Here is a 26,452-nt window from a genome sequence, read left to right on the forward strand (position 1 = left end):
TATTTAATTTTAACTTTTTGTAGATATAAAATATTGTATAATTTTAACAGTATATGCTAAATTTTTTTTTTTTATTAATTATAACATTATCATGATTAAGATAAAATTACCTGAAGTCGGACGTAAATAAATATCAAAAACAATACTTTAAGTGCGCTCTTGTGGAATTCACCGAAACCAATAATGCGTATTTAAATTTTTTTATTATATTCACTATACTCAGTATAGAATATGATAAATACTGGTATTTCCAGTAAGTAAAATTATTTAGTTACCACTGTAAGTCTATAAATAAAAATTAATGTTTTTTCTATTTAAATAATGTAAATTCGTTTATTTGTTTAATTTTTTTTTATATATATAATAAATCCTGACGTAATCAGTGAAGTATTTGATTTATTTGATTTTATTTATAAAAATAAAAATGAGTTTAAAATTAATTTTGTTTTTATTGACTTTAATCTTTATTATAGAAATTAAATTTGTATGATTTTATTATTATTAATGATTGTTAATTTATTGTTATGGAATAAAATGTCATTGAGTTTTAAAATTATTCGTATTAAAAACTATTTTAAAGTGTATTATATTCTTATGTTCATGTTTAAAATCTAATTATATAAAAAAAATTTTTATTTAATTTATAGTTTATAATATGGTACTTATATATATACACATATTTCTAAAGGAATATAGGTACCTTACGATATAATTATATACTTTATAGGTATAGTCATGAAAACTTTATATTTTATTTAATTTTGACTAATTTTTGTAAAATAAAACGAGGTTTAATTTAAAAACTTTTTTACGGAAAATACAGTTCAACTATTTAAGCATATTAAACAATGTCCTTATTCACCTAACCTGAAATAATTTTATAAGATTGTAATTTATAACTTTTTACCAGCGTCCCTCTACAAGTTTATCCATATGGGCATATGACATACGATAGACGTGTCTTCTAATCCATCCCGCACAAAAGCGGTGATCTAACCTAACTCACTTTTTACTGGTCTTAGTAACAGTACAGGACCCTAACCGGTCTAACCAAACCTAGCTTATGTAAATTGACCATCATTATGTCCGTGAACCATGGTATCAGCTGTTGGAATAATAATTACTTACAATTATCAAATAATTACTAACCATTGTATAGGTTATTTATTTCTGTGTAATAGATAAAGACCCTAACTCGTATAGTATATTTTACAATTTACTGCTAAAGTACAATTAAATCTACTCATATCTTATATGAGTATTTGGAGTTATATACAATCTTAGACATTTTATTATGTAGATCAAAATATTGAGCATTTGACATAGACTAGACACTATGCAACTTTGTTTATAAAAAGTTTGTTAAATAGTGTAATTAATTTAATAATATTAATGCACAATAATATTTACAATTTTATTATTATGTGTACGTAAACAATAATTGTGTCATTTCAAATATACCTACAAAACGAATCAAAGGTCTAAAAGATCAAAAAAAAAAGTTTCAACAGATCGTGTAAGAACCTGAAATTGCACATCTCTGCAGTTATTATTCACATATCAGCCTATTCGTGTAGAGTAATGACAATAGTTAAAACACTTGGTCATTCGTACACAAACAACCATCTCGTCGTCTAAACGACGCGTTTACTAATATATTATTTGAATATTGATGGCTGCAGCCGTGACGACCGCCAAAAATCATTATATTATTATCATACTAACGAGCGTCCTCAACAATCAATCAAATTAGGAAATACTCGTATACATCTAATTACTCCGTTTTTCCGCCGCGCTAATATAATATTGTACATATAATACAATATAAAATAAAATTACATTATTCCACCGAACTATCATCATGCACCGCGACACGCAACTGTACAGCGTTAACGTCCGGATGGGCAATTGGGTGGAAGAGACTCGTTTGCAATCCGTGAGTCGTGTGTAAAAATATCGATTTCCGCAGCTATCTATACATTATAATAATACATTTATAAAACAATACGCAATACCCGGGCGAAAACGTCTGAAAGTGTGAAAATAATATTTATAAACTCGGGTCGTAAATTCATCAACTCTAAATGCAATAACCCTGTGACGTGACTCTCGGGGATTGAAAAGTCGATTCTCGGGCGGGTTTGTTATGGCGATATTATTTTTTATTAAAATCGTATTAAAATGTATTGAATTTGACATAAAGTACCTCGAAAATACACGAAAAATCAATATTTTGAAATGCACACACAATTTTACGTTATTGTCTATTGTTTATACTGTTATTATTATTATTATATTATATATTATATCACTACTATGATTATGTAATCGGTCGAATATTATACGTACGTTTAGGAAAAAATAAAATCGTTCTTGGCAAAAAGAGACCGAGGAGAATTGCTCGTGCAGAAATCGCAGAGAATGTACGCAAGCCTTTTGCGACCAGTAAGTCTATAACATAAATGCGATTTATTAGTATATAATTTATACTTCACACGCACGTTTACAATACTACACGTCCGCGTCCGTCGGACCGTGAATGGTTGTAAGTAAATTGTAAAATATAATAATATTACATAACATATTCTACTCCGGGGCCGTTTACTGCTATAGTTTGTATCTCTGTACGTCGTGTATCTCGTTTACAAACTAAATATTAAGTATAGGTAATGATATAATAATAAGAATATTTCGTGCCCATTATAATAGAATATAATTATTTAAACCATAATTTATCCGTTCCGGTATTTTTCTTTACATTTTATGCTTGAATGATGCATCGTTCCGTATGATATTTTCTTTTATTTAGTGCCGCGGTGAGCTTGGAAAAAAGTCACATTTTGTGTCGTTTATCGCCTGATAATACGATCATATTAAATATTTGAATTTCTAAAGCACATACTTTTATACTACATTCGGCTAAGTGCGCCTACGTGAAAGTGATCACACTTCTAATTACAAAGTGTTTAACACCTATCAGTTATCCCTAAGAGCCTATGTCCCTATAACGAGATGGAGAAACCTACCAATTTTGGGCATACATTCTGTGTGCTGGTGCCAAGTATAGTATAACGTACACTAGACCACTCAGTAGTCGGTATGCTTGAGTCATGTGCATTTTATTGTAACATTTAAAAGTTAATTTAAATTATTAAATAATACAATATTAATGATACGATAAAATTATCAAGTGTTAATAAAAAACATGTTCTGTGATACAAAAAAAGCTCTCTTCAAGTGTCATAAAACTAATCGATCAAAACATCACACTCCAAATAAAAATAAACACAAGGTGGTGTCCTTTTTCAACCCTTCGTCTCTTTCCTTGCCTCGTCAAGACCAACCATTATATGTCTCTGTTATTTTTTACTCCAATAATATCGTATTAACTGATTAAAATATATCGCTTTCTAAATTGCATTCAAGTCTAATCACGTTAATTGACTTGCTCTTTTCACTCTGTAAACATACTGAGGTGTGCAGAAATTAAATATTTCAAAAACATGAATGCAAATTCAAAAAACTGTCATCGATAGAGCACATTTTTATTCGAGTATACGTACTTACATAAACAATTTATTAAAATTTCACTTCTTAAAATCCTATTTTATAGTGTTGAAAGGGGCAAAATAATCTGTTTTTGCTTAGCAAATGTCATCCAATATAGTCCTTATACCATTGTATTACACAAACAATACATATATTCCACAGATTATTTTTTTTCCTATTAAGTACTTTTATAATTACTATCATTAATCGTTGTAATACATTATTTTTGACTTTACCTTTTTAATAATTGGGCTTTGATTTTATAATTATACTAATGTCACATATTCATTACTATATATATATGTGTGTGTGTGTGTATTTTTAATTACACGTATCTATCATTTGCAGCTGTTGAGCTATATAGGTATAATGTAATATTATTATTATGTATTTTAACATTTGGTTTTAATTGTTGAAATAAAACATTATTACTGTTGACATTTCAATAATGGAGAAAATAAAAACTTTAAGTATTACTTTAAAAAATAGTACATTAATATTTCGTGTTGTAAACTTGTTAACACCGTAAAGCATTCAAAGCTTGTAATTAATTTGTTCGGTAAATATGATATTATAATGCTGAGTTTTCACATAATTGTAAACAGTAAAACGAAAGTTTATTATTATTTTTACAGTAATCACGTTGAGTACGCATAGAGTTGTTAAACAATTTTATTTTTAATTCGTCAGCACTTATAAGTAATCCCATTAGAAATTTCTTTTACGTGTACTTAATTTTATTACTTACTTATTCAAAATATTTTTGCGTCTCGCAAAATCATTAATTACCTAATATCGTTTTTATGCTCTCTATCTTTGTAGCACGAAATTAACGTCAAAGCATTTCTACATTGTTGAATAAACCAAAATAATATTATTGAAGAAAATAAAATTAATGTTTTCAATCTATTTTTTGACGCCATCTAACATTCAATGGTTAAGTTAACTCTACTTGCTCGACGAATTTCACTAGATGGCGTTCAAATATTTGAATTGAAAACTCTATGAATTTTACATAAAATTAATGTTGTTTTATTTTTGTTCGATTCGTTTGTCGTTCAAACACGGTCGATTTAATTTTCTGTATCTGAATATTTTATATTTTATCCAAAATACGGGTTAATAAACAATCGAACGACATAAAAATAATAGATAATAGATAAATTTATATATACACCTACGAGTACTTTTATAAAAATGTTCAAAAGCCATCAGTGTCATAATTTAATTATACTAGACCGTTACTAGGACATAAATAGGACGTTGTGGTGTTAAAATGAACTAAAATTCGATAGTGTTTGGTAAAAACGCTTATCGACGGAACGAGGTCTTTGAGTCGTGTTCATATTCATTATCCAATTTTTAAATACCCCATTGATTTGACGAGTATAATGTTTGTTTTTTTTTTTAAATTTTAATAACAATTTTCTGTGAAAGAGAAGTCTAAAACCGGTCTCCGGTCGGAGAATGCGTGTTATTGTGATAGTAAGTAACAACAATTTATTACCTCTATACAAGACTCGAGTGGTTCTCAAAATATTTGAAATTTTGAATATTAGAACGTACTATTGATGAAAATGTCTATATTCTACATTTAAAAATGTTGATAACTATTTCGATGCTATTACCTATATTGTCGATGCTGATTTATATATTTTCTTAAACTACACAATAACATTATAATATTATAATTATACACATTAAAAATGTATAATTTAACACATATCATGCGATTATTCGTTTATAATAAAAATAAAATTTGATATAATATTATAATAATATTATAATCACGTTTGTGTGTAATTCAAATTTAAACGAATCACTACAGTACCTAACCGACTTGTTCGATTGAAATCACAAACTCGTTCGGTTACATCGTTACAAGCCGATAGTATTATACGACGCGACACTGATGACCGATGACCGGCCAAACATATTTTTACGGCTTCGGTCACTCCAAGTACATTTAAACAGACTGCTGTTAGTATCGTTAAGGTAAGGTTACACATAATAAGATACAAATATATTATCTGACCGGACTTGTCCGAAACCGCTATACAGTAATCCAACCTGTAGATATAACAGTAGGTAACTCCGGTGATGTCGTTTCGAATAAAAAAAATATATTAAATTTAATGTTCACACGGATAGCATGATAAAAAAATAATAGTAATAATTCCATGTGCGAAAAATCTCGGTATACCGAATTCTGTGAACATAATTTCTAGACTGTCTTTGTTAATAAAATGCAATATTTGAATAATTGATACATAGGCAAGTATATCGCAATGATTATGGTTCTCAAATTTGGTACTCGGGTAATACTATACCCGGAGAGATGTGCACATCGAACATTTTATTTTTTAATTTTGCATATTAATATGCTCAATGTAAATCCACTTGTAATATTTAATTTTGTTAATCCTTATACTAATCCAAAATTTTCAACCGATTTTTGTCATCAATCAACCCAGATAGATTCGCAGTGTCGTATTTAACGGCACTTAAATTTGTCATGATCAGCGTCGTGTAGGATCAATAATTAGTCTATAATACCTATTATAATAATTATTATACAAACATTACAAGTATTCAAATCGCACGTTACAATTATCGACATTTTCAGGCCTTTAAACAAACATGTGCTTACATAAGTTACACGTCAAGTATAACCTGTAAACTCACAAATACTATACGAATACACATGTGACACGTACCTTACATTGTGCTTCGTTTTATTCTTTAATTGTGTAATATATAATATGGTCTACCAGTAATACGGGTATTTTTACGAATAATCGTAGACTGTAGAGTATAAAAATGTTGTGCCAACTTATAGTTTTAAAATCAAGTTTTTCTTAAACTTTTTCTTTTACTTTGCTGCAAGCCTGGATTAAGGGGGGGGCAGAGCCACGGGCTTACGACGGATATCAAGCAACAGTAGCCCTCTGCGATGGCGAATAGTACTTTTTTTTTTTTATTAAATCGGAAATATTTGGATATAATAATAATAGTATATTTCGTATATCAAAAGAAACATGTACAATTATTTATATAAATAACATTTTTATTGTTGTATTTAAAAAATTAAGAAATTCATTTATAGATATATATTTTTTTTTGTCTGAAATATTTTTATTTATGGTTCACCAATATTTTGATTATGGTTATTATGACGTCATTTTGGTTCATAAAATTAATTCAAAAATCACTGTAGCTGTTGTCACTGTTCTATACAAAAACAATCAACTTGTAGCAATACTGTTTTTTAATAACTACTAATATGAATATAGTAAATATTATCTAAAGTAGATATAAATAAGGTTAATATACATTATACACTAAAAACAAACATTATATTATTTTCTTATACTTTTCTTTTTTTCATAATTTTATCATTTATGTTAGTGTGGGTTGTAATATTTATTTTAAATGTCCCATAGTTGTTGAACACTTGTTAATGGGCAACATGAACTAGACGTGTTATAATAATGGTTATGAGTACCTATTTTTCTTTTTTAATTATTTTATTTTGGTATTCGAATCTTGAAAAAATGATTTGGGTATAAAACCTTGATACCTTGAACTTATAATTTAATTTATCGTATTGCTAAATGATTTTATTTCAAATTCATACTACAGGTGGTCTTGAACTCCACCTCTGAATTTTTGAGGTACGGAGAAGACGCACAGCTCGTGTGCTCAGACATCCGTTTCCCAGGCTGGAGCGACGGTGCCGGTGGCGTGGCCCTGTCGTGTTCTACCAGCGACTACCGCTCGGAACTGGACGGGCTGGGACCGGGCTGCACCATGACCGCTTCTCCGTTGACCGAGAGCTGCGTACGAAACTGCTTCAAGATTTGCGGGTAACTTGAGTCGATGGATTTAACATAGAGGTGTCATCAACTTTATTTTAGGCGTATTTTGAGAAAATTTTCGCAAAAACCCAATGAAGAAAGTATATTTATTTTGCAAAAGTAATTCGTTCGTACTAATACATTTTGAAAAACTAAATTATGTTTAACAAATTCGAAGGGTGTTACGACCTAACCTGAAAATCCACTGAGTCGTCACAACCGAAGTAAATGTAACGCATTGACGCGTTGTCTATTGGTCGATTATTTTAACACAAAAAAAAAATTAATATTTAACTCGATTATTATTGGGAATTTGTCCATTTTCTACGACTTATAGGATAATGTGTATGGATTTGGGTAGAGAAATTATTGTAGCGGATCGAATCACCTTAAAATGTGTACCGACGTCCAACACGTATTATCTGAAATCCAACTGCAGTTTATATTTACTTTCCGGATGTTAAGTTAGGTTTCGATTAATATCCAATGTTGATTATAAAAACATTATTAACGTTATATAATAATTGTTATTACCGCCATCATAATTTCGACACGTTGTAATTTATTTATACGTGTAATATTCTTAGCGTTTGATCTAAATAGGGAAAAATGATTATTTTACATCTAAAACTTTAATCTGTCCGTGCAATCCATTTGTTTTAGAATTGGAAGCAACTGCGAAAAAGGAGAACCTTTGATGTTTGGTGATACGTTTACCATTAGCCCGTGCATCTCTTCCAAGGTAAAAGTAATCCATTACATAAAATGTCTTACTACAAACGAAATAATTTTTGACTTGGCTCTTTACTCTTTAATTACGCCGGTGCAACTGTAATATTATTATAACTATAACATTAAGCCACCAAATACATAATATAATGCGAAGGCGCCACGATTTTAGATAAACTCAAAAATGACGCAATGACTTGTATTGAAGTATCCGAGAAGATTCGATTTTTGATTTCGACTTTTTCAAAAGATAAAAAAAAATATTATTAATAACTTAGCTATAATGCAATTAAAAAATAAAAAATAAATACGCGTTTAAAAATTTTAAGTGCAACACGCTCTCGGATGTGAAAGCCAAAATACGAATATTTTTATTGTACAATGTACGTTTATTTTTTTCACGTAGTTTTGATGTATTAATTTATAGTTGTATCATGCCTATTATAGTAAGTTATGGCATGGTAAAAATTAATGATAATTATAATTTTTGTTTTGTAAATATTTTTGTACTTTTTCGTAAAAAGGTCATAATTTATTGTATGCTTTTGATCCTATCTTGTAGGTTGTAAGTATAAAACAACAAAGTCAAATATAAGCTTGCCTATCTCGACCAGTGGTGACTCAAAAGGGGTATAATATTTGAATCATGTGACTGGGGTGAACCCAAATAATAATAATAATAATCTACATAATACAATAGTCATTGAAAGTTTATATGAAAACTAACAGTATAGTAGTTGTAGATAATTTTTATAAGCTATTCTGATGTACAATAATAACAGCCAAACAAATAATAATAAACATGACAAGATTACATAAATCAAGTGCTAAAAGATAATTTATTTTTTGTAAATTCTGAACTACATTTTTAATATTATTTTGTATACCTTTGATTCCTTTGTGTTTAACCTAACCTTTGTGTGTTTCAAAGCCTATCTCTTAGATTTATAATTAATGAACAAAAGTAAATTATATAAAAATGAAAATATTAAATCTCATTTTAATACCAAATTCAGTATTATAACCATATTTAAATAAATATAATTAGAAAAGTGGTTTTAATCGTTCAAACATCTATTTCAACAAGTGACAACACTGTATGTTCATACTCCTACAACTACGAAGATTAGCAACTATGAATTAAAAATAATAAAACTACCTTTAAAAATTAGGAACAGTATTTTAGTTTTAGTTTTACCCACTATAATTACGTAAATGTAATTTAATATAATACACTAATATTATGATGTTATAAAAATGTGTTAATACTTTTAATTTGAAATGGATTGGTGGTCAAACCATATAAAATTTGATAAATTATCTCAGACTTGTTCCAAAAAATGTCCATGTGTTACATTATGGTATTAATATTGTCTATTATAAGATCCTGCGACTTTACAAAATAATTTTAAAATTTTGACCGAGAATGAAAAAAAAGTTCTGGTGTGACATAACAATGAGTGTATATACAATAAAACTTCGAGTCACAACTGACTTTACTCAACTCCGTATAAAGTTCATGGAATAACATCATATATCTGCGGAATTTAACGACTGGGGCAACCCTTATAATAAATTGTACTTAAGAGTCTTATATTTTCCGACTAATAGCGGGGCCGTACTCGCTTGCGTTGAAAAGTTACACGAACGATAAAATTCGAGTTGATAATGAGTACTTATAATAAAATGTCTAAACATAAAACAGACATATATAACTATTACACAGATTACCGCAAACAAAATACCTTATACTTAGATTACCACTAAATATTCAAGTATTGGTATTAATATTTGTTTACATATAATTCAGGCGCAGTGCATACAGGAAATTTAATATGTGATGAATTTTACATAAAATATACTCAGCTAGTGTGTATAAACTTAAAATACCTAAAATTAATGAAAACAAGCTTAAAAGTTGAACCAACATTTTCGTTATTTACTCGATATTTTTATATTACAGTTTAAGTATAAATAAATTATTTATACTCTGATTTACGTAATATGAAATTAAAATTGTTATACGCATTATGCATTCACATATTGTTACTAGCAAAATAAATTAATGGTAAAATAAATATTTATTTATGTAAAATCGTAGTTAGAAATTATTGAAATCATGGAATCTAAAAACAGTGCACTTGAATAGATGTATTTGAGCTTTTAAAAAAAACACCACAAACATTGATTGAGTAAATAAATTCATTTGTTTTCAATTATTTACGAGTACGCCGATGTTTCCTCAACTGGTGAATATATATTCACCATTGTATTGTACGAGTTATTTTAAGGGCCTATACCTATTACATACCCACATAATATTGTATTCATTAAAAGTAGAAAATCCATTTTTAAATAGATTAATGTTTTATCATTTTCGATTTATTTTATTATTTTACATTTAAAAATAAATTATGGTCAGTAGAGACCTATACGAATTGTAAAAACTAATATTTTTTTGGTTTTTACTTGAAAAATCTAAACGTTTGTAATAAATACGATATAAATGTTGCCTCTGTTTCAGTATTAAATATTTCGTCTACTTATCTATGATAACTTGTTAATTTGTGTCAACAATATTAACTAACTAAAATATGTCGGTACAACTGTTACAACGTTCTTTAAAATACATGGTATATTTTTATTTGTTTTATTAAATTATAACTTATAAATTCAAATATATCTATAAATAATAATGTTATACCATTGACAAGTATATAGTACATACCAAGGGATTTAGCAATCACGATGAGAGAGAGCGAAAGATGAGAGAAAACGTTCGAGATAATAATAATAATGAAATTGAGTACTTATTGTTCAAAGCTATTGGCCGCCAGGGTGAACATGTGAATTATTAAATATTATTTACAATAATTCGATTAGGTACTCGACTAAACAAATATTAAATTAATATGCACCAGTTCTACTTTATATATAATATTTATGCGTATAAATAATGATTTTTTTTTTTAAATCAAACCAACCCCACAGAGACAGAGTTCAATCAAAATAAATAAATCTCGTATCACTATGATTGCCGATTGGTGTGTTTTAAATTCTAAAGCCACTGAAACAATTCCAAATGAAATTTTACTAGAGCTTAAATTTTCAAAAAATACGAAGGGTTCTTATTTTATTTTGAGCTTTCTGTGTGAAATGTTATTCTGTACGACAATTCATTAGGTAAGAAATAATATGTTATTCATTTATTTTCCGAATAAAACGTTTTTTATTGATTTCCTATAAAGTTAAAATTATTTTAACAACATCGACAATACATCAATTTAATTGAAACATAAATTATATTTTTCTTTAGATCTAATTTTACGGTCAATATACGCTTGAATACAAACATTTTTTTATGAAGTGTTTTTATAACCATTTTAATCAATTTTTTTTTTTATCAAACTAATGCAATTATTTATTAATAAATATTCACTGATAAATCAAAAATTAAAATTTCCTATTTTGAGAAGAGGAGAAATTACTTTGATTCAACTAAAAGAACCCATCATACCAGCTAGCGTACCTTTTAGAGAATAAATTAAGGGGGGTCCTTTAAACACTATCTGTAGTGGTGAAGGCATAATATAATCCCCTTGTATCCTCAATAATTCCTCATCTACAATTTAACCCGTGCCAACGACCTGGGATGGAGTAATATGATTGCCCATTGACCTACGATGAGATCGTTGTAAATTGCAGGCAGTCAAAATAAATCACCATAATATAACTGGATAAGTTCTTGATTACTATAGCACTTACGATAATGTGCAAAAGCTACACGATTTAAGCAATTTAAGATACTTGAAAAATAATATAAATAATACTTTTCGTAACAAACATCTGTGACCTGGTAAAAAATGTATCCATATGTAGCGTGACAAGACGAGTTTTTCGGATTTCATCCGGTATACATAAATAATCAAGTATCATATTTTATCGATTTGCAACCGTATTACAATAAGTATATTCTTATTTGAAATAAAAATTATGTGATTAATTCAATCAATTTAACTATGTAAAATCAATAAATATATCATGGTAAATTTAATAGTAAGATTTAGATTCAGTAAGATTATTTCAAGTTTATAAAATAAAATTATTACACTGATACTAATATCCTTTTTGATTAAATAGTTTTATTATTTATGACTGTGAATTCAATAAAATTAAAATTTGTATCATTATTAATTATTGTGTGTATTGTTCGCATTTTAATAAATCAACCCAAAGTATTGTTGATTTTACTTATCTTTTAGTTACTGTACGTAGGTACCTTAAATTACGAGTACCTGGTAAAAATTATATACACAAAATGTGGTTCGAACTCTAAACTCATTTTCTATATTAGCACAAATGTTAATATTTTCCAAATGTTCATATTGCACTTGCCTTGATCCAACAATTTCACAGAAATTATAACAATTAATTTAAATTTATTATAATTTATTGTATATTGCGTCGATCGATTTAATATTACGACGACGTTATTAAACACGACTATAAACAATTCATAAATAAACATAAAAGTACATAGATACACATTATTAAATATTATACCTAAATATATTATGTAATAATCAGATAATAAAAATACAAATTATTTTTTGTACCAGTGACTGATATTTTATAATAAATACATTGTATGACGGAATGAGTGCATATTGAACATAATATTTTCCGAGTGAAATATGAAGAAAAAAATATAAGTGTAGTTAAACTTTATTCGTGGTCACACTGGTTCTATGTTTAAAGGAACCGTTAAGACGCACTAAATCGATAAACCCTTATAACTATTATTTTGACGATAAAAATATTATTGTCGTGTTTATTTTTCGACCGTGTTTCCGCAGCCGCTGTTCGTCACTGCCGTCAGTCTATACACTGAACGAGGGGTGTCCGGTCACCCTGCATTGAAGCTGGTTGACTCGCATGACGCGTATTGCCGGTGGACAGTAGACTACTGGCGTGTGTCGATGCGCGAGGAAGCCAAAGGACTTCCGGTTCCGGTGAGAATAAACTTAGTATAAAAAAACCCCAAACCCATCAACAACTGATATTCTATAATAGACCACGACCTTTATTTACGCCACGTAAATAATATATCACTTTCATTTCCACTCGTCTAGGCCATGCAACTGTAGTGTTGTATAAAAATAAACCGAACATTTATATAGATATAAGTTAATAGATAACACTTAAAATATTTATTCTTAATAAAGATCAAGATTAATAAGAGACACTCAAATTTACGAGTATGTAGATAAAAAAAAAAATGTATTCAAAACTTACAATAATTGTAAAATAACGTTTGTATTATAAATATTAAAATATTATACAAGTTTCAATGTGTACACTCATAAATAAGTGTTTTAATATGAATATCTATTGACCATCGATGGTTATCGAGAAAATAATATATAAAATATAATAAGAAAACCAAATAAAATAAATTAGAAATATAAAATAGTATAATAAGATCGAATAAAATTTAAATAATATGAAATAGTTTAGAAATATTAACACCTCTCAAAAAGTAAGTAAGTTGATGAAAAAATCAACTTGAGTAAAGTCAAAGTTAATAGCGTTAAGATATTAATACTTATACTTATCGACAAAATATAATGATACTGATTTGTATAGTCCCACCACAGCGAGTGAAAACTTTATAGTCCCTCCACCCAAGTTTGTTATCTCCTTGCCATCGTATAAGTAGAAAATAATGAGTTTATTTATTGATATTTATGAATCTATTAACTCTAATAATAAATTTAAAATATATAAAAATGTTTATGTTTTTCGTGATTCCCAAAACTCTGTTACATAACTTACATCTTTTAAAATCGTTTCGAACGGATCACTATTGTTTAGTTTTGATAACCACATAAATTCCGACATGTACGGGTAAAAAAATGTCTAGATGTTCCTCTACGTTTTGTGTTGCCCCATTTGGCTGAACCCCACATTCTGTCAACGTTTTGTGTGTGGGCTCCTGGAGTTAGAGTCTACGAAATCGTATCTATGATTAACTTGATTGTGTTTAAACCCGTGTATTTATTATTATTATTATTGTGGTTGGCGGGAAGTTAACAAACCCTAGCGGCAGGCCTACAAAGTTTTCACTCGCCGCTCCGAGGTTATAACAAACCAGTTCACAAATAATATATTTAGCCGTAATACTTGTATTGTATTACCTTGTAATGGAAAATTTCAGTTAAGATAAGTTAATTAGTTTTTTTTTAATTAATAACTAAATATTTTATTATATATTATAACATTATGTGTCATTATGTTATTCCTTAATACTAATTGTTATGGTTTAGTCTATTAGGTGCAAATTCATGTCAACTAAATAATTATTATATAAAATAATATTTATTTGTTTATTTGTATTTGAAATCATTGTATTCTGTGTGATAGAGTATTGTAGTATTATGTTTGTATACTGACATGGTTTAAACTAATTAAGTACTTAACGTTTCATTTTTAAAATCAACTGAAAAAAATCTAACCATAAATATGTTTGCAATATATACTTATAATATAGTTTGCTCATGATAACTGTTGATCATAATTATTATGACTTATCACTGCATTCATTCGCAAGAATACCACGACAAGAGGTCGTTCAAAAGAGAGAAAAACGTCTGTCTAATATATAAGCTGGTTTCACCGTTATACACGGGGCTGCTCCTCCAAAGTCGGACGTTAAATCCAAAACTGCGACGGGTTGTGTGCGTGTGTATGCGACCGGAACAGCAGAGCGGAAAGGATGCGCGTGGGAATACGTACACACACACACACATAAACACAATAATAATGCGATTGTTTCCTCCGACGTAATTACTATATGTCTATCTATATATATATATAAATATAACGGGTTTGTCCTTGAGAGATTTCGACGCGCGCTACCCACCACACACACACACTGTGAGAGAAACGAGTAAACTCGTAAACGCGCGGACGAGTCGCAGTTGACGACAAGACCAGTTGTGTTCGCGTTTCTCGACTCTCGAATAGGTACATACACCGCAGTAGCGTATCGACTACGCTATGTTACAATACATTTTTTCTTAAGTTCGACCTATCATCTGTTGACTGCCAATGTTTTTAATTTCTACATGCAATTTCGCGAGCGAATCGTACTCAAACGTAAAAACCAAAATAATGACTTTACTGGAAACTGCACGCGGGTTCAAATTTTTTTATAAATGCGTAATCATTGCAGAACGGAGCCAGAGTAGTCCTAAAGCACACCGCCACGAATTTGAACGCCGCGGTGGAGACGGACTTTCGGATCGCGACGTTCTTCGGCGATGTAAGTATATTACAATATCTATACACAATAATGTGAAATCATAGTGTTCGCATTAAATCGTACGGCCATATCCATTGCCGTACCGCAGCCTATATAGTGGATTGGCGTTCGCGTCGATCGAACGCTATTGTAATATATTATATTCGGTCATTATGATTTTATACATTGTAAATCATATTTACTAAATAATATCGTTACAGACACGTGTAATATCATCGATACTGATTTTAAATACTTTTAAATTAATACATCGATATTATATATTTTCGTGTCCGTGACTTAAATAATATTATATTATAATGTCGTATAGGCAGTGTTCGTTTACGACTATAAAACGTTTGTTTCCTTACGTTTGCCCGTAAAATGTGTACGTTAAGTATAATAATAGTATTAAACTGTTTCGGTCGAATGGAAAACACAGTCGTACCGTGAGACAAAATCGTGTAAAATAATAATGTGTACAGTCGGCATATTGCCGATTACTATCTTCGTTTAAGTCTCTCGCTTCGAGGTCAGTGCGCAGTTAATTATTTTTATAGTATTAACATTAAACGCGGAGTCCAGTAGAAAAACGGCGTCTATTGCATTATTATTATTTCTCGAGTTATTTATTTTTATTATTGATACGTCGAAAACGTAATAGCGACTGCGCTCGTTCCGATTGATATTACACGCATTTACGCGTTAGCTGCACGCGCGCGTTCTAAATCAATCATTAACAGAACTAGTTTCTATACACTACTTCGAGACTCGTAATATTTATTTTTATATTTATTTAATGCACCTGCACGCCAGATGTACTTGTATGTACCCCGAGTATCCAACCGTACATGCGTTAAGGTCATCGGTATACGCGAGTCCGCCGCAAAATCTTATCTGCGTGTTATTATAATAATTATTATTCAGTTTGCAGTAAAATTCAATGAATCCTTGTCTCGTCATTAATTAAATATAATGATGTAATGCTGAAAGGCGCGGGTTTGTTCTAGACATTTTTATTCGGTTCATACATTCAAACAAATATATTAATGAATACAAGATAGATTTTTGTGGTTTAAATGCATGACCGAAATCAAGTTCAAGTTCAAATTAATAACGCATATAATTTTATTATTGTTTTAAATGGAACGGTAGGACTGCATTTACTTATAAATAAAAAATCGAATATAGAACTTTTTCAATACGTAGATAGTCAACAATTATTACAGAAATGTATTTATACCGATTGAATATATTTTTATCAAGCTTACAAAGTTACAACATGGAATAGGTGATTAATTTGATGTAAAACACTTATTATTTCATATATTGTTTGTATACAATTTTAAATCGTTACAAAAAACCTTTTTAATATAAAATAATATTAAATATAATCTTTTATAGTTTAAATTTCTTGAGTTTTTACTTTATCAGATGACATAATATTGAACATTCCAAAAAAATATATAAACAATTTTATATTATACTGAAGTATCCTGAAAAACATTGTTCATTGAAATAAGGAATTAAAAATGTACCCATGTCGTCACTAAAAACAAGTAAAAATTTGTTAATTTTAATGACGAACAATTTTGTTTTGTTATAATGTAAAATTAAGTGAAAATATAATATTTTTTGAAATGACGAATGTCTTTAATAAAAAAAATCACTCGGTATACATTTTCCTTGTATTGGCATAATACATTATTATATCTCCTTCATTTTTAAACGTCCATGCTATTGCACTTGACTTATGCGTGACGTTTAAAAAATATGAACAACTACATTATTATAATGTATTATGTATCTTTTAAAAAGACGGCGGGGAATAAGATTGTGTATAATATTCACTGTTTACCGACGACAATATTGAGATGAATAAAAAACGTTAACCTATTTTACCGCAAATGCTCGAAATATTAGCATCATTACTCAATTCATTGTCGAATCTCTCTAACACAATATATAGTACATTGTAATATGATAATTATGAAACATAAAATCTCGTCTTACGTACGTTTTCCTTTTAGATAGGTACCTTTATATTGTATATTTCTATATTTATTACGTAGTTCTCGGAGCTAATAAAAACCGTTACTCAGTTATTAAGCTGACATTGTACAATATTATATTATAAAATATAACGAGTTTCGTTGATAAAAAAAAAAAAAAAAACATATGTTTAAAGTACGCATATTGTATGCAATAATACAATGTTGTATTATACTGTCGTCGCGGGTTTGGAGCGCATTGCGATTTGTGGACGATACCTCTTGTCGGTAGATCGTGGACGGGAACTACAACGAAGAATGGAGGAAAATGTGAAACGACGTGATTGATAATTAAATTATTATAGTATGATTTGATTGTTAGTATAATGCCAAATAATATACATAACTCAAGTACGCCATTAAAATTATTTTTGTCTTTTTAAAAATTGAGTATAATCATATAAGAGATTCACCAAGCACCACAACTCCACTTTGTCCATCATTATCATTAAATTTCTTCAAATTCTGATTTTTAGGATTTTTATGATCGTGTTTAATTTTTTTTTTTTTTTTAATTTTGATTTATTTTAATCAAAATTCAAACTAATAATTGTTAACTATTTAAATTTCTTTACTAAGAAAGAACATAAAAAAAAATTAAATAATAAAAATGGTTTTACAAGACTATAAAATACACATGATATTGAATTTAGTATTTCTTGTACTTGGAAAAAATATCAAAATTATTCGATTTATACGGATCAATAAATATTACTATAATTTACAAATAATAATAGCCACATGAGCACCCAAACCTATATATCAATAGCTATAATCCTTAATAAAAAAAGTTAAATAACTCAAAGGTCTTAACTAAAGTTTAAACTTAAATTTATACACATTCAAATATATAAAAAAAATCAGCTGCGATACAGTTTACAAGAATATTTTTTTTTCTATCATGTGAAATAAATAATTCGTTATCGCCACATACAGACCACGGGCCTTAAATGTTATATAAAATTGAAAATAATATCGCTGTTATAATAAGACGTATTGGTACTTAAAAATTTCAAAGATCAGAACTCAAATAAATTAAGGAAAAATGACGGAAAGCTTGCTCGGTGAATGACCTTGTATAGAAACACGTACGCTGAATGTTCGTGTTTTTTTATTTTCTGATAAGGAAGTTTTATGATGAGTATAAATTACGTTCACACCGTGTGATAGAGGTTTTTCGTACTGCAGTTATAATATATAAGTAATAGAATAATTAATACTGAGTGGAACATGAGAACTTTTTCTCGCAGAGCAATGAACGAATTTGTAGTGTGTTGATAATTGGTGTGTGTATATTGGTGACTGTGGTGTTAGGTGCGATTAAAAATTGTCTATACTCGAAAACCTGATGCCGAGAAATTAAAAAACAATTAACTGTCGACTGCAACTGGCGGACATTTATATGAAGTACAAAAAGTTGAATAATAAGTAGCAAGTATTTATATCATTATATTATGTTGTAGGTGTGTTAATTATTTTACAGTGATAATTAAATTAGATTTTTTTCCTTGATGCAATTCTTACTACAGCCAGTATTATTAAATGATAATATTACACTTTATTATATTTATCAATTATGCTTAAAGCTTAGTGTTTTAATATACTAATGCTACGATAGATACAGCTGACATCGTTATAATATATATTTTGTGTATTGAATTGACCATAATTCGGTAAGGAACGCTTAAATACTGAATTCCGTTATATATAATATATAAACCGTAATAAAAAATAATAACAATAATTTTGTGAAACAGTTTTAAAACTAAGGCGGAACGTATTTGTACCGTAATTTTATTAAATTATTAATGCATATTTTTTACCAAATCTTATCGAACACGAAGTTGACTGCACGTGAGTGGAATCCAAGGTCCCTGATACCCTAAATTGAGACCAATGAATTAGTTCCCAAAAAATTTAAAGTTATTTACGTCTAATTGACTTCCTTTTGTTGTATGTCAGTGGAAAATGAGGATGGAGAAGTAATTATGAAAGACAATATTTAATAAAAATCATGATAAAATGTATAAGGAATTAATATATGACAATTTACAAAAAAAAATAACCAAAAAAATTTTGAGAAACTTATCATACAATCTCCTTTTGGTCTCCGAGGTATTGCTAATACGCTGAAATTAAATTCAACTATATTTCAACCAAACTTTAACTTGACAATAATTAAATTACTATTACGTTTTGAAAAAACAAAATGATTTCAGAGATTTAACGTAAACAATTTATGAAACAATGTTTTACTGTAATATTGGACAAGTTTTTGAAAAGTTTGAAACAATTCTTTTTTATATTTTAGAATAAAAATCATATTTCTTACAACACACTAGATATAGGAGTATATTGGATGTACTTGTAAGTAGCTCAATGCATGGTATAGGTCACTGTTTTTTTTTTCATCCGATTTACTTTTTAAAGTTAAGAAAAGCTTATAGTCGTATAATAATTTCAAGAGTATATTTTTAATATATTGTAACGTTGTAATGCGTTCGATAGTCTCAGATGAAACAATAATAAAAAAAAAAAACAAACCAATAGGTAATAATTACGTGAATCAATATTTCGTTTTTAAATCGGACTGGTTTCAAACGCGTGGGTAATGACAATAATTATGATATAGCTATATGCATATAATTGTATAACGAGCATAATCATATTATTTTTTGGGCGTGTCACTGTAGGTGTTTTAATTTAAAAATAATAATATGCTACCATATAATATTGTATGATGGCAAACGTAACAGTTAGCTTGTTCGTATAGTCATTATTATTACTAATAATAATTTACATTGAATGGTTAACCAATATGTGAGTATTAAGATTTCAATTCAAATTATTACTATCGTTATATTAAGTATTACTTATACGTATGGCTGTAGATTGAATATATTTTAGAGACTTCACAAAATGTACTTACATTTTTTAAAATTACAATTTAAAACTCACTATACATGTTACAAAAATATAAAAACTTAACAAGAGAAGTATAAAACATTTTAAATAAAATATATTATTAATTAAGTATGATGTTACAACATGTATACTTTTTATGAGACGAACATTTTTAAATAATAACTTATAAAATATACTCATGTAAACATTTTAATTTAGAGAAATAAAATCTCTAAAAAATTAATAGAAAATGAAAAAATTACCAAAAATGATCTAGAAATTTATAAATTCAAAATTGAATTAATTAGTAGCTAATTCAAATCTTAATACACCAAATAAGGAAATTATGTTAACTTTTAACATAGTTACTAGTATGTGAACTAAGCTAGAATAATTTTAAAATAAAAAAGGGCTGCTAATAATTAGCGCGTTTGGAATAAATTTGCTTCTTGGGGATCGGTTCCATTACTAAAATTACACGTACACTTTAAGCATTGAGATATATCGAAATATATTGTAGCCCGAAATCGGTCGTTTGATATTTCGTAATATATGTTTTTTGAATTATATTTTATGAGAAATATTTATTTGAGAAATTTGATTGCGAACACTTCGTCACTGGACACCATTCCATTGCGTCATGATAAGCATTTGTATAAAATATTTTAATTTACAATTATTGAGCTAAAACTTGAATTTTACCGCATTCGACGTGACTATTGGCCTGTAAAAAGCTTAACGCTGTCACTTCAGAGCAGGTGAAGGGCTCTTAGATCCTTTTATCCTGATCAAATCGTATTAGTATAATAATCGACGTCCGCACTCCTAAGTTTTATGCGATGACAGACTGTTATTATTATATAAATTGAAACCGAATAATACCTATGTGGCCTACAAATAAAAAAGAAGAAGAAGAAGAAGAAGTGAATACAATTCACCCGGACTTCTAGAATGTATTATCTGTGATTATTTCTGTTGATTTTTTTCAAAGATCTTAGGACCGCTAGGACCGACGACTGCAGTAGGCGGCGGTATGCTTGTGCGTATTATTACGATCTGATTTCACGAAAACCCATAAATCTCCGGGTCCGTCGTATTTGCGTCGTCGGGTAAAGGGGCTATATTTTCTTTTATCGATCATTGCCACCAACGACGACCATATAATAAATCGCATCGATTAAAAGCGCGGAGCATCGAGTCGAAATAAATTACACTTCACTGCCATCCACGCCGACAGGCTGCCGTAATGATACATTATCGTACGACACTATATAAGTATACCCGTGGATTTTTCTACCACGCAGTAAGCCACTCATCTTCTCAGTTCGTTAAGTTACCAAAAACACCGAAATTGTTATGTATAATGATATTATTTTTACCGAAACTCAGGTCGAAACGAATTTTGAGGCGAACACCCCGTGGAGATGAGCACAATTATTTAGTGAGTTCTTCGTGAATTTTCTATGACGGACCGTTGTAAATTAATAATTTTACAACACGTTAGTTTAACGGCGAATGTAATAAATAAAAATATTTTTTGACGTGCCATGTCACACGGTTTATGATATTTCTTGTCCAAAATCAATATTTTTAAAATGTATTTATCAAACCTAAAATTCGTCGACGGCATATAATAATATTATCTAAAGGCATAAGGATAATAAACTAAAACAATGAATACGTATTTTATCTGGATGATAATATAACTGTATTCGTGCTATTGGTGGGCATATCGGTACATACTCGTCAAAAAATATATTTTAATATATATAGATCAATTTGTATTGTACTGATTGAATATAACGTAAAACGTACCGTGGACTCAGCTAAATTAATCTATTTTTTTTTTAAATACCTAGAATCGTTATAAACTTAGATTTTGTTACCATTCACCATAGTATCTATTCAGCATACGATAACATAATTGTAGACACGTAGAACCATAGACATTATTTCCAAAATTTTCGGTTTTTATCAAAAAAATCATTGATTCCAACGGAATATTTATTTATTTCAAATATTCGATCCGATATATGAGTTAAAAATTTAAAGAGTTGTACGGTCTACTACGAATTATATGATTGAAATGGAAAATAAACGAATCAAAATTAATTATCCAATTAAACTAACGTAGTGAGTATAGTTTGTACTTTTAAGTGAAAAAATACTATTAGCTTAAAATATTAAAATTAAAATAGTTTTTATCACTTTGATAGAATATAGAACACAGCATGCAATAAAAACAAAATTTTAAAGTTTGGATTGTTAAGAGTCGACTATCAAAATAACAGTTTAATTTTATATCGTATTTTATTTTTAATTAAAGCTGCACTTTAGGTTGGAAAACCGTACAACATTTTCAAAAATTACATTGGGCTATATTATATTAATATAATGCGTGTATTTCTGGCTAATGAATATGGTTTTTCTATTTCTTATTAATACTTGGAAATAAAATACTTTAAATATATTCGTGTCAGTATTAATAGCGTAATGTAAATTTATCAATACAAAACAATCACGACGGTATATCGATCTTAATTAATAATCAGTAATTTATCAGTTTTATACATTAAGTCTTACGGAATAATATTATTATGCATCGTCTATAACAATATAATATGTACGATGTGACTTTTAAATGCATTTTTTTCAATTTTTATATTAGCTAATTGTTTTCCAAAGTATAAAAACCATCCGTCGTCATGGTAAGTCTTAAATATCGATTAATAAGGTGGTATTGGCCATGTAGCGCACACAGCGACGTATATTATTGTGCTCTACGGATTGAAAACTCTATCCCCAATGGGATACACTCCATGTAGGCACTTATAAAGGTACTTATGCGCGGCGTTAAGTGGATTTTGGATCGAGACCGGTATTATTAGAATGACCACCCTGTATACGTGCACAATGCGACCTTAAACCGTGTATACAGAGCGATTTGCCAATAATTCTCACCCGACTCATTTTATCCGTTCATAATGTATGAAATATAAAATTCTAATTTTTGAAATTTTAAAAATATTCACATACCTACCTACCTGGTTACCTACTTTATTATTTAAAGAGTACCTATCACTTTTTTCTATGTAAATTATAAATTATTAAAACGTACAAAAGCTTGGAAATAAAAATTAAAATAATCTCAAAGCTCAGAATCCGAATAATTTCATTGGTAAAGTAGAAAAAAATCGAGAAGAGAGCGTTCGATTAATTACCCTGTATAACTGTGTCGTATTATAATCGCGTATTATTATTATAATTCTCGGAGCGAAGCTGCAGCGCTATCGTTAACGATAGTCGTCTATTATATAACAGCGCAGACGCGTATTGGTCTTCTGCACACCAATCGTCGCTCGTCCGACACAATGCCAGAGACCTTTTCAACCTTTTCAACCCCGCGAACCTATCTGTTTTTTTATAACATACACATAATATACGTACGCGAATCTACTTTTTTTTATATAAAATATGACACAATAGAAAGTGCGTCAGACTACATATTCTTATTATTATGTACGCACATGTAATATTATATTATATTTGCGCACACACAATTTTTAATAGCTTTAATGTATGTTATTATTTTGTCGTACAACTTGCACGCCACGCAAAACGTTATGATTTCCGATCCGAACGAATAGACGGTCCGATCAACGTGATGACTTAGGTACGATTTCGAAATACGGAATACATCGATATCTTTTTCCGTACGGTATTTTACATTTCATTATATTATAATCGCCGTTCTTTGTATTCACTTAGCGATCAATCCGCGGAATGAATCAATGTGACGAAAGACCAAAAAATAAAAATTTCATATTACTTGGAGTATAATATTATATAATAATAAAAAGATTAATAAGTAAAAAAAAAAAAAAATAGAGAAATATATTAGGCGCTATAACATACTTGACATATTTTATTATTGGCCTACTTATTATAATAATACCTAGAGTTAGCAAGACCTTAAGGATTCTAAAAGATGCATGCAAATATGCCCGGAAAATATATCAAAGTATGCTCTAAAAACAATTAAATATGACATTTTAAAATTGTATTATTCTAGAGGTGACCTACCTGCTACCTAGGAGTATTGCCTACAGGTGGATTTCTGTAAATCCATGCATGTACGTGGTTAACTTAATGTAGAAAAAGAGTTTGAAAAAAATGTTTTTTTTTTGAAAACTAAAATCTAAGAAAAATGTTTTAAATAAAATAACTTATAATGAAATAGTTCGAATCAAATGGCAACAGAGCTTTTAAGTTGCAGATAAAAATCGTACGCGATCGTGAACATCAAAAAATGCTCACGATTGCGCATGTCGATTAAGACCGTATGCAGTCGTTCTTCACCGTAGTAACAGGCATAGTGAGTCCATTATAATTGATAAATGATTTGTTTTTCTATGCGTTAGTATACGTTTCCGTGCGCGAATCGGGACAGTCCGTTTGGATTCATTTATATACGAGATTGAGTTAATTCACTGAATAATAATGAGTACTTGCTTCTGTATCGAATATAGTTTTAATCAAAAGTCAGATCGCTTCGACGATTTCTGTTTGTGGGAAATTTTGATTTGGAAGCGAATTGAATTTGAGCTACTTAAAATTAATCGAAAAATCATACGCGTGAACCAAAAAATAACGATGACGGCCAAATAATATTATAATAAAATAAAATGAAGAAAGATTTAGCTTTTGTCGATGAAACCAGACATTGTAAATATATCTAAAATATAAAATCAAACAAATTAATCTTTTATGCAAATCCACAATTTTTGACCGATTTTTATAAAACGGCCGTAAAAAGATTTATCAAGACCCGCGTAGTGCCATAGGTTACATTTTATCGCTTTATTTTTACATTTATTTAACACATTTAAGTTGAATACAGTCGACTAGAAAAGCTTATCGTTTTTAATTTATACATTGTTGCTGTTGGTTACAGAATATAAAGCAGTTATAATGTTATGATGAGATTTAATTTCAGACGTGTATTTTATACTTGGTCAAAACAACCTAATAAACTATGTAAAAAATCTACGAATTTTACATTTATCGAAGTTTAAAAAGGAGTAAATCTGCGAGCATCTAATTTGTTACGGGCAACGCCGTACAGGATCAGCTAGTGTAGTGAATAGCAATAAAAATAATTGTTACCATCATTATTTCTTCTCATACTCCCGCTCCCCACATTCACATACACACTATCGTGATTAGGTTGAGTTAGGTTGATTAAATTCAGTCCAATAAAATGTACCAGTATCATGGCGGCGTAACGTCTTGTTTTAACTTATTATTAAGAAACCACACGAATCAAATCGCTTACTGTGATATTATGCTATGATCGTTGTGACAATAATAGTTCAAACTTTTTAAATCTCTAAAGCAAAACATTTATTTAAAAATGAGCTGAATTAATATTTTTTTGTTTTTTTTTCGCAGGAATATGAAGTAAGCGCACACTCGTACAAAGATGGCAGAGGTTGCGAAAAGGCACAAAATATTTGGGAGTTTGTCACGTCCAGCAAACATTCAGCATTCAAAGATGACGACGGGACGAATAACGATACAAAAACAAACAAATAGTATAATATAATATTATTTTATTATATGTCATATAATACAATAATAATATGTCATTATTCAACTTATTTACGGATTCCACTGCAAACAGATAAAACAACACGACAAACGATACGGTTAATACAAAAGTGCAAATATTTTCTCTGCGCTATAGAGACCGCCAAAAATGTGTTTTCGTTTTAAAGGGTATACAAAAAATAACAAACAAACAAACAAAAAGTAGTATTTGATTATCAGTACAAATATTATTTCTTATTTTCACAGAGAAAAATAAATAAAAAATTAAACAAGATAATTTCGACATCATGATCGGAAAAAAATAATAATTCGTTTGAATTTCGATTTAATTGTTGAGAGCCTGCAATAAATATATAATATTATCATCTGAAATACAAAACATTATAATATTACATCATGTAAGCTTTGTCACACATGTATAATAAATAATATGATATTAAATTATAAAA

The 26,452-nt window shown here is 28.9% G+C and overlaps 1 protein-coding gene across 1 annotated transcript; it reads left to right on the forward strand.

Annotated features, from left to right (window-relative positions):
• Positions 1-1,861: 1,861 nt before the first annotated feature.
• LOC113559192 (cilia- and flagella-associated protein 161) lies at positions 1,862-26,266 on the forward strand. The gene is made up of 7 exons (XM_026964819.1): positions 1,862-1,936; positions 2,356-2,445; positions 7,192-7,415; positions 8,070-8,148; positions 12,992-13,147; positions 15,370-15,459; positions 25,845-26,266. Exons 1-7 carry the CDS (start codon positions 1,862-1,864, stop codon positions 25,986-25,988), a joined length of 858 nt encoding a protein of 285 aa, XP_026820620.1. The 3' UTR covers positions 25,989-26,266.
• The last annotated feature ends 186 nt before the right edge of the window (positions 26,267-26,452 follow it).

This window comes from Rhopalosiphum maidis, chromosome 1 (genome assembly GCF_003676215.2).
Source record: "Rhopalosiphum maidis isolate BTI-1 chromosome 1, ASM367621v3, whole genome shotgun sequence".
Taxonomy (NCBI): Eukaryota; Metazoa; Arthropoda; class Insecta; order Hemiptera; family Aphididae; genus Rhopalosiphum; species Rhopalosiphum maidis.